The sequence below is a fragment of the Manacus vitellinus genome, unplaced genomic scaffold, assembly GCF_001715985.3.
Source record: "Manacus vitellinus isolate BGI_N305 unplaced genomic scaffold, ASM171598v3 scaffold_38_pilon, whole genome shotgun sequence".
Classification (NCBI taxonomy): Eukaryota; Metazoa; Chordata; class Aves; order Passeriformes; family Pipridae; genus Manacus; species Manacus vitellinus.
In genome coordinates, this window is record NW_021940526.1 from 4,257,180 (window position 1) to 4,272,819 (window position 15,640).

The 15,640-nt window shown below is 39.9% G+C and overlaps 1 protein-coding gene across 1 annotated transcript in view; it reads left to right on the top strand.

Annotated features, from left to right (window-relative positions):
• USP34 (ubiquitin specific peptidase 34) overlaps positions 1–15,640 on the top strand; it is a gene marked incomplete at its 5' end in the record, with an annotated part of 106,549 nt that overhangs the window by 17,048 nt on the left and 73,861 nt on the right. The window contains 4 exons of the mRNA XM_029961637.1: positions 2,305–2,722; positions 7,299–7,349; positions 7,465–7,614; positions 11,030–11,097. Of these exons, the coding sequence (XP_029817497.1) occupies positions 2,305–2,722; positions 7,299–7,349; positions 7,465–7,614; positions 11,030–11,097 (687 nt within the window). The remainder of the gene's footprint in view (positions 1–2,304; positions 2,723–7,298; positions 7,350–7,464; positions 7,615–11,029; positions 11,098–15,640) is intronic.

Consider the following 15,640-nt stretch of genomic DNA (forward strand, 5'->3'; position numbering starts at 1 on the left):
AGATCCCATTTTTTTCCTGAGAACAATTGCAACCCAGTTGTTTTCCAGGGCATCATCTGTTCAGATTTTGTCCTGCTCGACAGCTCTAGTATGACAAACCCAAGCTGAAGAAAAAATACAGATTAGATAACATTTAACTCTATATTTCCTTCTGATTTCTCTGTTACCTTCCATATGAATTGGTTTCATGCTGTAAAACACTGTGGAAAACAGTCCTTAAGCTGTTCAAGCGGAGTCCAACAAAGGGGCCCCAGGAAGGAGTTGTACTTGACATTTTAATTTCTATTTCTCCTCTGCCAGATGGGCTTTTTGAGAGTTCTGCTTGTTGTTTTGAGGCCTTCCTTAAGAACTACTTTTTATTTTGTTGCCTGTAGCTGAAATCTCTTACTCTCCTTCAGAAGATCAGCTGGAACCCAGCCTGGAGAACACCTTTCTCTTCCATCTGTGTGTGGTGCTTCCATTTGAGTTTTATGTTCAAAGAAGCAGAAGACTCAATTTTTTTGATAGATCTTTAATTTTTGGTGGAGCTTTTCCCGACAGAGGAAGACTTAGAGGTTTTGCACATGCCTCTGGCTTGGAAACCAAATTCTCCAGTGTGTGAGAATATTCACCAGAATTTCCATTGTTACTGAGAATAATTTGTTACACCCAAGCAGGGCAGTAATTTGCAGGCATAAGTGATGGACCTTTTGTAGATATTTATCCCCAAGCATTTATCCTTGGGGAAAACTGCTTGAGGATACACTTGCCTTTGCCTGCAATCCCCTGTTGTTGTTTGTTAATATGAAAATACATTTACAAGTAAATGGCAAAAATCTGCTTTTCAAATGGGTAAAGGCACACTCCCCTTAACCAGTATTAAAGGGATTTTTCTTCCTGCACAGATGGAACAGAAGGGTTTAGATGCTTCAGACACACTAGCTGTGCTGGAATTAGGGAATCCTGAATGTTATCTTTTTGTCTAACCCACTGGGGAAAAAAAAAAGTGTATTCAGAAAGTCTGTGCTTTAAGAGCTGGAGCTCCAGGACATGTTTGTGTTCCATCAGGGGAGGCAGCCCCCTCTACCTGTCACAGTTCTGGCTTCTCTTGACTTTTTTCTTACAAATTAGGATTTATTAAGCCCAGTTTCCGAATTAAATGCTGTGTTTAAGAAGAGATTCCAAAAACTCTTCTGCAGAGTTGATTTCTTGCCCTGTCTTTTGTCTGCTCATTTTCTTCAGAAAAGAGACGGGTGATTTTTGTCTTATTTTAATATCTGAGGACTCTACTCGTGGGCTGTTGTTCTCCATCCAGCAGGAGAAAGGTCTCTACTACAGGACAGCTCTCAGTTTATGTAGGAGTTACACAGTGTAGTAGAATTGGAGTGAGAAAGAGCAGAGTCCCTCTCAGGGTCTGTAGTCTTTAATTTTGATTTTCAGTGAGGACACCGAATCGATGCCTTTCTTCTCCATGTTCTCCAGCATTTAGATCTTTTTAAGGGAATATCCTCCATTTTTTTGTTCAGAATGAGGAAGTTGCTTGTTTGTATGGAAGAAGCAGATGTGCCCAGGAAGAGGTTCCAGGGTATCTGCCCTGGGGGTTTATACACCCAGAATTTATTTTACACCTCTAGTTAATCCTCACCCACCATTAGAGTTGTGTTAGAGTTTTCTAATCGATGTTTTTATTGAATTGTCTCATTATATTGATAAAGGGATGGTGTTTAGTTTTCCCCCTTGTTCTTTTCCCCTTCCAGTGTGTCAGTAAATAACCAGGGGAACAGTCTCTGAGCCTGCCAAGTGCAAAAAGGCCTGGAGATAATGCATTTTCCTGGATGGGGAAAGGGCACCGATGTCCGTGGGATCCCCATCCAAAGGAAGTGAACTTAAACACTCAATTAAAACTAAAATTATTTTGCAGCCCTGTTGCTTTGAAAATAACAATCATGAGCTCTTCCAGGGCTGGCAAGAGTGGCAGGTGATTTATTGCAGTGAAGAGCAATAGAGAAAACCAGATGAGGAAATGGATTCAGAAACATCCTGGCAAACATTGCTGCTGTAGTAGCACAATGACCTTGCCCACAAGAGGGTTTTTCTGTATTTTACTCACAGGAGCAGCTGCTAAATGAGGGACCTCCTAGCTTTGATAAGCCTTTGGAAGCAATGGGATGCTCACAGGGTTTATGGAAGGCTTTGTGACTCCCACTCCTTCCAGGTGGAGTCTTGTTTCCTTTGGGTTTTCTCGAGCCTGTCAAATATTTTGTTGCAAATGTTTTAACGTGAAGAGTTCTTTATTTTTGTTTTTTCCTTCCTGTTTGCTTGCAGACAATGTTTGTGCTGTTTCAAGGAGTATAAACACCTGGAGATCTTTAACCAAGTAGTTTGTGCCCTCATTAACTTAGTGATTGCCCAAGTTCAAGCTCTGCGGGACCAGCTCTGTAAACATTGCACTATCAACATCGACTCCACATGGCAAGAGCAGAGTAACCACGAGGAGCCCCTGAATGTAGAGAGAGAGTCTCACCAAGAGGAAAATGGGGAGAGACAAAAATCTATAGAGAAAAAATTCGATTCTGCAAGAACTTGTCTCCTGCCCGAGGAGGAGCCCGCCAAGAACACGGATGCTTTTGGCTTGTGGAGCACTGATGAGAAGGAGAAGTTGCTGCTGTGTGTGGCCAAGATCTTTCAGATTCAGTTTCCTCTCTACACAGCTTATAAGCATAATACCCATCCCACAATAGAGGTAAATCTTCTTTGTGTCTGCACTGAAATATTTTGGGAAAGGTTCATCGTTCTAGGCTGTGTGTGTTTGGTGCTCCTTGCTCTCAGGTCCAGCTCTCCTTGTTGACTTCAGCACAAAATCTCCCAGGAACTTGACACATCCTCTTACATTTTCTTTAAAATATGCTGAATTGTTACAGGTAATATATTGATAATGTTGGATGGAACTGTACACCGAGTTGTCCCACTGGTTAAATAACAGAAAGGCAAAAAATAGGTCTTTCTTCCTGAAGGTAACCCATTAATAGTTTACTAATTTCATTGCAATCTGTGGTTCTGGAAGCAAAGCTTCAGAAACTGAACTTTGTGCAAGACCAAACTTGTTGGAAGAGCTGTTAAATCGACTGGAATAACTGAGCTCTGCACAAGTAGCTTTGTTCCACAGGGCTGATTTTTTTCTCTGTGGTATTTGTTATACCTTATTTTCTTCTGAAAAACAAACCAACAACAACAAAAATTAAGGCAAAAATTCTACCATGTTGAATTCACAGTTTCCGGAATAAATAGGGTGTTAGCATTTCCTAGGTGAAAAAACTTATTTCTTGTAAAGGTTGGCAACTTGTGGCAGTTTAATAACAAATAACCTGTTCTTCTACAATATTTATATGGAAAGAAGTACATTTAGCTCAATAGAAAAAGCTTCTGTCCAACAAATTTTTGAGAAAGACTGGACAATTAAACTGCAGTTAACCCACTCTTCTTTAATTTTTTATTTAGAGAGTTTTGGGAGCTCTGGGCTGGATTTTGTGATTTTGTTTCCAAAACGTTTGGGTGTAAGTGAACAGAGTTGTTTCAAATATATGTGTGTGGAAGAAGGAGGCAAAATTAGGATTTGTGGATTGGAGGATTTGTGGATTTCGGGTTTCCCATCATTCTTCCTGACCTGCCTTTTAAACTTTCACACACATCAATTAATCTGCAGCTCAGCCTCTGCAGGGAGGAGCTACAGAGGGCAGATCTGTCTTGTCAGTTAAAAACAATAAATCAATGACTACTTAAGTGATTTATCCTCTGTGGGACACTGACTGAAAGCAGCTCCAGAGGAATATGGGATGAACAATCCTGGAACAGCTTTTCTGTGTACAGGCACACTTGATTCTTTTAAATGACAATTTAATATATTTTTTTTTCCTTCTCTTTCAATTCCACTTCCAAATGATAAGAAGAAAATCTCTGAGTGCCTGATGGGATTTCTGTTTTACTTGGTGTGCAGCCTAGAAGTGATTCAGACCCAGATGTCACCTGCCATATTTGTCATGTACCTTTTTCATTTTTCAGAGGGAGATTTTTTTTTTCTTTGCTTTTTAAAGGTCCCAGCATCAAGAATTGTTCTCACAAACTGATATCTTCTATATTTAGGAAGCACTGGGATTCTGTTATTCTAAAGCACTGTTAGACATTTTAATGTCAAAACCTTTTGCTCCTGCGAGTAACTCACTGAGGTTTAGAATTTGATTTTGGATTTCAGGAGGTTTAAAACTTGATTTTGGATTTCAGGAGGTTTAGAATTGGATTTTGGATTTCAGTCTAAAGCACATCTTAGTTAAATTGAGACAAGTGGTTAGTCCCAGTAATGACAGCACTTTTTGTTTTAAATCAGGCTTGGTCTCAGTCCTCAAAGGATCATAAAATTAAAATCCCTGTTTGAAGTATGTTGTCTATAATTGGTAAGTTAAACAGATTCCTGGACAGACTAAATCTGTCAGGAATTTGTTGGGAGAAGCTGCTGTAGCTCTTCTTCTCCCTCGAAGCATTTCTTTTGCCCTGGAAAAAGGGAAATTTGCTGATGCAAAACGGACTCCAGTCTCCACCCTGACTTCAGAAATTCCCTGTTCCAGATTCTTGAGCTGAATTTGCCCCATTTCATGGAGTCATCACACCCAGTGAGGTTTTACTTTGCCTGGGAATGACCAGTTGGGCTGTCAGTTAAAAAGTGTCCAATGTAAGGCTTTCCCATGGTGTTATTCCATGAGCAGCCGGTATTCCCATTATCCTTTACTCTGCACACACCTCCAAGGTCTTTGTTCTCGATGGCAGCAGACAACTCTTGAAGTCTAATCCTCTTATGAGGGGCTTGCCAGAGCCATGTTACACTTGACTGTCTAGTGGAGAAGAAAAACATCCTTGTGGAAGTAGGAGGTTTTCCCTGGTGTAGGAATTCAGGAAGACCACAACACCCTTTGCTTGTGTTAAAATCTCCCAATAGTTTTGGTGCCCTGAGAGGCCTTTGTGTCTAATTTTCATCCTAAACAAAATTCGCTCAAAATATCTTTATAAGTGCTATTGTTTTTGTTTTTTTTTTGAGCAATGTTCATGCTTTGAAATGAGCTTCATATTTTTTTGGATTTATGGATATTTTTAAGAGCTCTTGCATGCAGGGTAGTTTTAAGACTGTATGCTCTGTTCTTTTCATACTTTGAGCAGCAAGTTTAATACACTTCAGAGGAAGGAAAAATCTATAAAAGGAGGCTCTTAAAATCCTGTGGAGAGAGAAGCAACAATGTGAACTCCTGAACTTTGCAGTGGCTCAGAATGAACATTGAATCCAAAGGGAGTTACCTGAGCATGGAGCAGTTCTTGATGGGATGAAATGAAAGAGGGGGAAAAAAATCAGTTGTTCAGGTGTCTGTAGCTGTAGTTCCCTGTTTGGAATCTTGTGCTCTTCTGCTTCTCCAAGTAAATATTTTCACCCAGTTCCACCCTCCTGCCATGGGCAGGGACACCTTCCACTATCTCAGGTTGCTCCAAGCCCTGTCCAACCTGACCTTGGACACTTCCAGGGTTGGGGCAGCCACAGCTTCTCTGGGCAGCCTGTGCCAGGGCCTCCCCACCCTCACAGAGAGGAATTTCTTCCTAATATCCCATCTGAACCCACCTTCTTTCAGTGTGAAGCCATTCCCCCTTTTCCTGTTGCTGGAGGGCTTTGGGACAACACCATCCCTGCCTGCCTTGGTGAAAAGTCCCTCTCCAGCTTTTCTCCAGCCCCCTTTAGGTCCAGGAATGCTGTAAGATCCCGTGAAGTGATGGTGAGCTTTAACCCCATAGTAGATTCCCATGAGGAATTCTCTTATTTCCTGGTAAATTTGAGCTTCAGGAGCTTTCAGGCTGTTCTGTTCCACATCTCCAAGAAGTCACGTTTCCAGACTCAGCCTCTCAACTGCAGGACTTTTACAAGCTTTGCAAGACTTGTCCCACAGCCCTCCCTGTGGAGGTTCCTGCATTCCAGGAGCTGGAGTTGACTTGACAACAGGTCTCTGTTTTATTCAAGAAAACTAATGAAATTTCTCACCCTCTTCCTGCAGTTTTCCTGAGCAGAGCACTGAACACCTTTCCTTGCTGCTTAAAAACACACCACCTACTGCCTCCAGAGCTGCTTTAAAAAGAACTGCTGGAGTATCACGAGTTCAGGCATGACTTGGAGTTCAGTGGGGGGGAAAAAAAAGGAAAAATAAATGCTTAGCTATAATATGAGCATATTGAATAATTCAAAATGTTTGTATCACACTTAATCCATCCAAAATTGCTTGCCTCCAGCATCCTCTGGTACAGTTGGAAGCTCACTCCTACACAGCTATTTAAAATATAGTCAGGAAGTTTCACTTAAAAAACTCAACTTTCTGTTCAACTTCCATTTGATTGGTGACTGTCAGTACTGGAGAGGGATGGGAAGAGGAATTTGTATCCATGGCAATGTTGTGTTTTACTGTCACATATTATACCTCCAATGCCCTTTTTGCCCCCAGCTATGTGCCCCAAACACCCAAGAGGTGTTACAGCCCTAATAAAGAAACTTCCTGCTCTTTGTTGCCCAACAAGTGGGCATTAAAAAGAAAAGCTGTTTTCCCAAACCCTCTTCAGTTTAGCACTTCTAGAAAATAGATTTCTGGTTGCAGCAAGTAGTTAACAGAGTGATAGGGTGATACAATTCCTTCCCCATCTTGCCTTAATCCTGTAAGAATATGACACTTCCATTTTATGATGTGTTTTGCTACATATAAAAATATATAGTAGTGGAAGTTGGAGAATTTTAATATTCTGCTGGCAATGAATAATTTGACAGCTTTAACCCCTTAAATCATGAAATGCAGGATTGTGGGACATCCTGCAGTTCATCTAAATTCGGGTGTTTGCATTTGTGTCTCATCTTTATGGAGAAATTGCCTTCCAGAGTTCCCTGGGTCGGTTCTGCTCTGTGTGCCATATTCCTCTTGAAAAAACTGGGGATCTGAAGGGGCTGGGATTGTAGAATAATCTGTTAATCCAGGTGTTGAGAGAACCACTGAGATGTTCTCATGAGCGTATCTTTGTGTGCTTATATCTACTTCTTAACAAAGTAAAAAGTATGGAAAAGTGTGTTTTGGAATGTAAAAGTGGAGCAAAATTTGTGTCTTCCCCTGAATGAGGAGTTTGCTTTTTTTCTGTTGGGTGACAGTGATATATCTGGTAATGGTCACTTGTTTACCAAAATGGTTTTTTGTTCTGTAAATGTGTTTTTCTTGCTTCAGTTAACTCTGCTTTTTTGTTTTCTTTTTCAACAGGATATTTCAGCTCAAGAAAGCAATATATTAGGGGCATTCTGTGATATGAACGTAAGTTATCCCAGAAACTTCAAATAACCACGTTCATTCATTGTGTTACACTCATTGGATGACTTCATGGCTCTAACTGATGATTAAAATTCTTCCTTTTTTTATATTTTTGCAGGATGTAGAAGTCCCCTTGCACTTGCTTCGTTATGTTTGTCTGTTCTGTGGCAAAAATGGCCTTTCCCTCATGAAGGATTGTTTCGAGTACGGGAGCCCCGAGACGCTGCCCTTTCTCATAGCACATGCCTTCATCACAGTGGTATCCAATGTAAGTATTCCCTAGAAATTCAGCACAAAAAAGGAAGTCTGGAAGGATTCTGGAAGAGCAGGCAGGGATAAAAAAGGCTGGAAGATTTTCCTTGTTGGGAATGTGGCGTTTTGTCGTTCAAGAACTCCCATTGTCCAAACTTCCCCACCTCCCAAAGCTCCCAAGGAGATTTTTTTTCAGATTTCTACCTCAATATGAAGATTGTAACAGCCCCAGATGAAACTTAGAAGAATGTTGTCAGAAGTCATTGCTGTCCCTGAAATTGTGCCATGGAAATATCTTGAGTTCCTCAGGATATTTTAACTTTGTAGCTCTTCTTGTGAGGCACAAATGGATTTCTTTGGGATTTCTGTGATTTTTATATTATTACAAATATTTCTATTATTTCTATTATAGTATATTATTTGCAGCATGGAGGGGGTCATCTTTTATTCTCATTTAGTTTGAGAATGCACATCTTCCATCACCTCAGTGATTTGAAATCACAGTGATTTGTGACTGGTGGAATTACAAACTGATTTCAGTGGAGATTTGAAGATTGGTGATGAAAATAAACCCCAGACCTGAAAGAGGACACAGGAAAACTTGGTGTAATGTGAGAATATGAAGTTGTGCCCTGTCTGGTGGAAATTACATGTGGGCAAAAAGGAAACCAGGAGTTTGTTGTGCCTCATGGGAAGGGAGTTCAGCATCATTTTGACACCCTTGGCAATTTGAAATCCTTGTTTTTCAGTAAGCATTCTGCCTGCAAATCCCATTTCCTGCATATCCCATCCCACTGCAACTGCTTTGCTTCTTTGTCCTTTTTGAAATCTTTATTTTTCTCCACATAAATTGTTTATTTTCTTTATTCTCGGTGATGTGCCCTTAACCCAAAATATTTATCATCAGACTTTCTCCTTGCAGACAATTATTTGGCAACTTTGCATTTACTTTTTTTTCTAGTAGGTGGCACATTTAGCTCTTTCTTGGAGCTATTTTAGGTGAGCTCTGTGGTTAAACCTGCCAGATAAAATGAAATTCAATCCAAACCATAACCAGAAGAACTGTTTCTTCAACCTCTTCCACCATTGCAGCTCTTCCCATTCAACCAGCATCTTTCTTTTGAGCTCCTGCTTTGCTGGCAAATCTGTGTGAGTTAAGGGAAAACTGTTTTAAAAAAAAATTAAATTTAGATTTTATCTGTCAGTTCACTGCAGAAAGTATAAGAAGATGTTGTTTTATGTGTAATTAATGTGCCTTATTCATCTACTTGCTGCATTTTGGTGTCACTCTGTACTTGTTAGCACTGCTTCTGACTTTCAGATGCAATATATTTATTAGATCCAAATGAGGTAGCTGGTTTTTTTATAAAATACATTTTACCTTGCCAATATTAATATTAAAATAAGATATTTCTTTCCTTTTATAATGATGATTTTGATATAATGTTTCTCTTTGTTTTATGTTTCTCTCGCTTCTCTGTATAATTCATATAACATAGGTAAATATAGATAATTCAGTAAATATTTCTGATAGTGAAATGGTGAATGACCTACAGCTTGTTCTGTGCAGGGTTTAAACCTCACATCCATTTTACTGGGTGAAACTTCCAAAGCTGAATCAGAAGTAAAAGCTGTTGAGAGGTGCTCTGCCTTTTAGCAACTAATTACCTCTGATAAAGGGTAAATAATAGGAAAAAACCCTTCTGAAACTTGAGAACAGAACAGATGCAGTGAATACTTTGTCTTAAAAGCAGCTGGAAGCAAAAAAAAAACCAAGTTGAAGGATTTTTAATGTAATTTGATATTATTTTTTATCATTTTAAGGGTGCTAGTTCATGTCATTTTATATATGCTCTTTTTAGGTCATTTAAATAATTCAGGATTTGAATATTTAACATGTTTGAAATTATATTTTCATTTGTAACATGTGAAATGATCCTTTAATTGAATTCTGAGGCTGAAGGTTGTATGTAATGCAAGTACACAGATGTATAAAATGGCTTTAGAAGTTTGAATAGATGCAGAAGAAAAACTGCTGTGAAGGGTGAAAGCTGTAAGAACAAAATGATGAAACCACTTCATACTTTTCTTTCACAAAGAAATACATTTTCTTTGCTGTCTCCTGCTCCCTGTGGAACAGAGCACACCATGTTAAACATCAGATTGTGTAAATACAATGGGATCTTTGTCATCCCTGCTACTCCCTGTCAAAATGTTATTGAATTCCTGTTTCCAGCACCAGCATCTTCCAGTTACACTTTGTATCTTTGGGATGTTTGCATTTTTTCCCCTCTTGGATCAGAGGCTTATTCCAAGTGGTTTTTGGTTTTTTTTTACAAGGGGAAGATTTTGAGTGGTTTGTTTTGCAAAGTAGCTTCTTCTTGTTGCCCTGTGAAAAGTAGTCTGCAAATAACTTTTTGGGTCAGTTCTGAAAAAAGTTCTTTGGTTCATTATGGAAATGCTGCCGAGCAGCACTGGGGATACACTTTTCTTCCAGCCTAATCTCGTTCTCTCTCCTGGCAAGGAGGAGAATGTGCATTTTCTACATACAGAATTGAATTCTTTGCCACTGATGCAAGAAATCCTGGCTAAGGTGAACTCTTGTTTTAAGGCCAGATGGCCCTGAGTGACAGTGTTGGCTTTTCCCAAGAGCTTTGTGTGTGCACATGATTAAAATTACCTGGGGAGGGAAGAGCTGCTGCTGTTTCATCCCTTCCCTGGCACGTAGTTTTCTCTCTGTAACAGGTTTAACAGGATCCCTGCTCCTGTTTGAAATGCAGATGGGAATTCTAACTTGGCCTGTGGAAGTGGTTTGGTTGGTCCTTTCCCTCACAGAGGTGCCCAGTAGCTGTTTCAGGGTGTTTTTTTTCCTCTGCATATATTTTTCTTCTTGCATCTTCTTTCCAAAGGTGGTAAAAGGGAGAATTGCAAATAGGAGAAATGCAAACGTGGTGGTGAAAAACCTGTGCTTGTAAAACACTATTTTATAGGATACATAAGCCCTAAGAAGCAAAAACACCACAAGTCAAATGATGTTACTCGATTTAGGAGCGATTTGCAAGGAACAGAAAGAATGGAATAATCTTCTGGTGGACTTGAAAAGAAAAAAAGAAACCCCACAGGGCTGAGTAGCAATTTTTCCTACTGAAGAAACTACAGAAAATTTTAAAAAATGAGGCACCTGAGCAGTAGGATACTATTTATACAAAGTGTATATTTTCCAGCTGACAAGCAGGAAAGATGCAACTCCTGTTTTGAAAACAAGGAAATTAAGAGGTTGAAGTTGAATGAAAAATGGAAAACACCAAGAAAACCTTTTTTTAAAGTGGGGTTGCACGTGCAAATGTACCAACAATATTTCATTTTTTTTTTGCCATTCTCTTTAAATGTCATTAATGAAGTTTTTCTCTCTTTCTGTTTTTGCATTATAGATCAGAATATGGCTACACATCCCTGCTGTCATGCAGCACATTATACCCTTTAGGACTTATGTTATCAGGTAAAGTTTGATTTGAAGAATTTCTCTGGTGGGACTTTTGGACATTGCATTTATTTCTAATGGCAGCTGATAGACTTTTAACTGGACAGGAGGTTGCTCTGACTGTACCATTTCAACCAGGAGAGTTAAAGTCATGTCTGGAGTTTGTTTGGGCAGCTCTTTCCATCCCTCTGATTTCACATCAATCGGATCAATCTCATTAATTAATCACATTTTGAGTGTGACATTCTGACAGGTTGTGTCAGGCTCAGTTGTGACACAATCTCAGTGTGATATCCTCATCAAACTGAACATAAAATTTGCTGTGAGGTGATGGAAGTGGAGGAGCAGTTCCAGCTCCTGAGTTCTAACTCTGCTTCATTCCCATTCTGATGTTCTGCATTTCCAGCTGGCAGGAGCTGAAGTGTGAGCAAAAGTCTGCTCACACTTTTATGTATCTAAATATATCCAGTCCCCAAGATTTTCTTTAGAGCTGCCTGTCATGAAAAACACTTTCAAATTGAAGTACTTGGAGAGATATTTAATTATACAAGCAGTTTGTTTTCCTTGGGTTTCTCAGGACAATAGAAACATGTCAGTGAGCTGCTGATGGAACTATCTGTGTGTGTATCTACCTGGAGGTGCAGGGGTGTGGTCACAGCTAATTCACCTTCCAGTGGCCCAACATAAAATTTTCCTGCTCTTCCATAGGCCCACAGCTCCTCCAAGGCTCTGGAATTCCTGTAACTGTAATATTAGGAATGTGCTTATACCAGTCATAGGAGGAATGTGCCTTTACACATCATGTTGTCTTTACTATTCCAGTATAAAACAACACTCAACAAAAATAATGATATTGGCAACAAATAAGTTCACAGAACAATTAGGCTGAGAATTATAGTTCATGTTTTAAAATGTTCTCTGTAAAAATTGAAGTGCTGGCTTGCCTGTCAGTCTGTCTTGCTGTAACATTGTCTCTACCAAAATGATCCCAGCACAGAGAAGAGTATTTTGATCTTTTATTAAAACCCATCACTCTGGAGTTACACTCCAGCCATGTGCAGTCCTTTAATTGCTGATGTGTTATCTTTGAAATCTTTTAAAGGTAATTATTAATCATGAAACAGCTTAGGGAGGGCAGGCAGAAGATCTTCACGTTCTTGTCTTCTGCATATTCCATTTAATGGCTCTTTGTGTACCTGGGAATTTGGTCATGAGCCTTACCTGTCTTCTTGGAATATATGGAAATTAAAAAGAGCATCAGCAATTAAGGATCAACAATTAGAATTAGGCTGATAAGAAGGAATTTACTTGAATGAGACACATCCTGTAGTTTTTCCTGGTAATCCTTGCTTGTTATCCTGTAATTCTTACAACATTTTCTGTTTTATAACTGTAGGTGTAATTGGGGTCACCAGAATGAATAGAAGAGTTTTTTTCTTGGGTTCTCCTCATGTTTTCCCCTTTACCCATTAGAGTATTTGCATCTGATTTGAAATGTGATTTGTCAGCAGCTTTCTTGCCATAAATAATGCCCTTGGTGTCTGTTCACAGAGTTTACAACACATTCCTGTCAATCACAACAGGAATATTAACACAGGATACATCTCTGGAAAACACAGTTTAGAGCAGGAAAGGGGGTGTTCTCCCAGTTGCTGTTTTTCCCAGCTCAGTCCTGAGGGGATCTGGGATTTCTCAACGTTACGAAATCCCAATCTTTTTGTGGAGGTTCACTTCCAGAGCAGGACACGAAGCTTTGGAGGCCACAGAACAAAAATAACCTCCAGTGCTGAACCTTTATGTGGGGCAGAAGTGAACACAGATGCCTTTGGGAAAAAGATGACTTTTCCTGGTGGATGCAGCTCACCCCACGTGGCTGTCAAAGCTCCCAGATCTTGTCTGAGCAGCTTGGGTCTCTGGGTCTCCATCTGCTTTTTACTTTAGGAAAGAGCTAAAAAAAAAAAAGCCAACCCAGTGCTGGGCACAGCAGCACAACCCCTTTGAAAGAGATCCTGCAGAGCTTCTGCTGCTCTGCAAACTCAGGGGTCTTTGGGGGGTTTTGGTGTGCAATGAGCTCTGGGGGCTCTGATTGACTCAGTTCCAGTTGCTGCTCATGGGGATTCCTTGCAAGAACTGCATTTTGGCAGCAGAGAGAAGAGAAATCACCTGAGTGGCATCTTAGCAGCATCTTTTCTCAGCTGAGGGTACCCTTTCTGTCCCTGCCCTGTGGTTATTTCTGCCAGAAGTGGATGAAGTGAACAGCAAAATGTGTATTTGTGTAGAGGAGACCACTGCTGGAATTTGCAAAGATCATGGACACAACCCTGTCATTGCTGCTACCAGAAAAAGGCTAATAAATGTTATTTTCTGCCTGGGGAATGGAGCACTGGTATTCACATCTTGCCTCAGAAGGGGCTATGTCTTTATGCAGTTTAGGAAAGAAATAAAGGACATGAATTGAAAATTACACCTTTCAATAGGGAAGCAAAGTGATTTTAACCTCCTCAGAAAGAAGCTTTTACTGATCCTAATGCCTCAGAATTGTGCATTTCAAACTGCAAAATCCTCATAAAGAAGGAAGAGCCTTAGAAAAGTGGCTCAAGACAGTAAGTCCTGACTTACTGCAATTTTAAATGAGGGCAAGTTGGTGATGATGCCTCTCTGTGTAAAAAGACATTAGTTCCACCTGTCTTCTACCTCAAAACCAGAGATGGGAGAGGCTTTGCATTGCTCAGACATTGAAAGTCTCAAGAGAGCAGAAGCTCTAAACAGCAGTTTTTGGAGGACACTGTTTTTTTCAGGGGCAAAAATGTTGATTGAAAATGCCATGGATAGTTCTGTCCTTTAGAAAGAAGACAACCAGCAATGAAGCCCAGTTTGATGAGAAGTAAGAAATAAAGTTGTATGTCTGATACTGTAGATGCCTCTGTAAAGCACCAAAAAGTGCTGGATAATAAGGAAAAGACCTAAAATCCTTCTTACTTTGACATCACAGCTTTGACATCACAGCTTTGACATCACAGCTTTGACATCCCCTATTTAACGTTCCTCTGGTAAATCCTGAGAGCTCTGACTGGTTCTAACCCTTCCTGCTCCCCTCCCCTTCTCTCTTCTCCCTGTCTCCTGCTTCTAGATGGATCTGGAGAGAGTTTTTTGTGAAGGATTCCTGTGTCTGGCCCAGTTTGGGATAATCAGGAGCACACTGAGAGGAGGTTGCAGGTGCCAGCAGCTCCCGTGGCACGGGGCACACACAGCCCTGGCACCTGCAGGGAGTGGGAGCTCCACACAACTGTTGATCCACAGAGAAAATGCAGCTGGAAGAATTCAAATTGCTCTTCTGCTTAAAAATATTCTCCTTAAGAATTCCCTAAAAAATATTCTCCTCAAGAATTTGGCTTTTAAAGGAGTGCCCAAGACCACTCCTTGTTACTGCTCTTGTCCGTGAGCCTCGAAGGTTTTAATCACAAAATATATTTACCTCCTCCAAAAACTCTGAGAATTTAAGGGGTAGGTACAAAGAACAGAAGTCAGAAGACAAAACCCAGACCCTTGAGTGAATTCTTCCCCTCACAGAGGAGCCCTGACTCATTCTGCTTAGATGCCCTTTAGCAGCTGTGGTCCCAAGGAGTCACATTAAGGGAAAAAAGATGATTTCTCAGCTGAGTAGCTGAAGTCCTGAAGCATAAGATGTTATTGTAAGCCTTACATTAACATGGAGCTGCATGTTTAAAACTGTTGATTAAAACTGAACCCTCTTTGTGCCCACATTGAAATAGTTTCAGTAGGCTAAAACTCATTTTTAAAAAAATTAATACGTATGTATGTGTGTTGTTTAAATGTAGATAAGAGATATTAATTGATTATTTTAAGTATGCCAGGCTGGCAGGATAGGTTCTGTATGTAAGTGGAGTATCCTTTATGTATATGTATAAAAAGAGATATGTTTTATTCTTAAAGTCTCATTCAGGCAAAAATTTTAGATGAAGCAGATTCCACAGGTCCTGGCATCTCATTCATCTGTTATTCCTTTAAGCCTTAATGCTCACCAGGATCAAAAAAGATAAAAATGCAGGAATTAAAAAAATAATGAAGGGCAGAATGGAAGCTATTATTAAGCCATTACATGAGTCAGTCACACATTCCCATTTATCTGCTTTATATACAGTTCCATCTCAGAGATAATACCAGAACCACCTCGGTGGTGGGAAGGGTGACAAGGAAGAGAGGAGATAAAAAATTTACATTGATAAGAGGAGAGACATAGTCTAGGGTGGTTGTCTTTTTTTTTTTTTTGACAGGGAGATTCGTATCATTTATGGCTGATACCAAGATAATAAGTAGGGAATGGTAATTCACAGTTTTTTTTAAAAAAGTGGAGAACGTGCCATGCAATTGTCAGATTGAAGAAGTGAAAGGACTTTGTTTTCCATGCAAATGTAATTGTCCAACAGACTGGCACAGGTTAATGAGAAAGCCAGAGGTATAAATAGAAAGAGAGGAATGAATTCACAGGAGAAGATGGATTCATCCATTATTTTATAGATGGGATAAATCTTTAATCTGC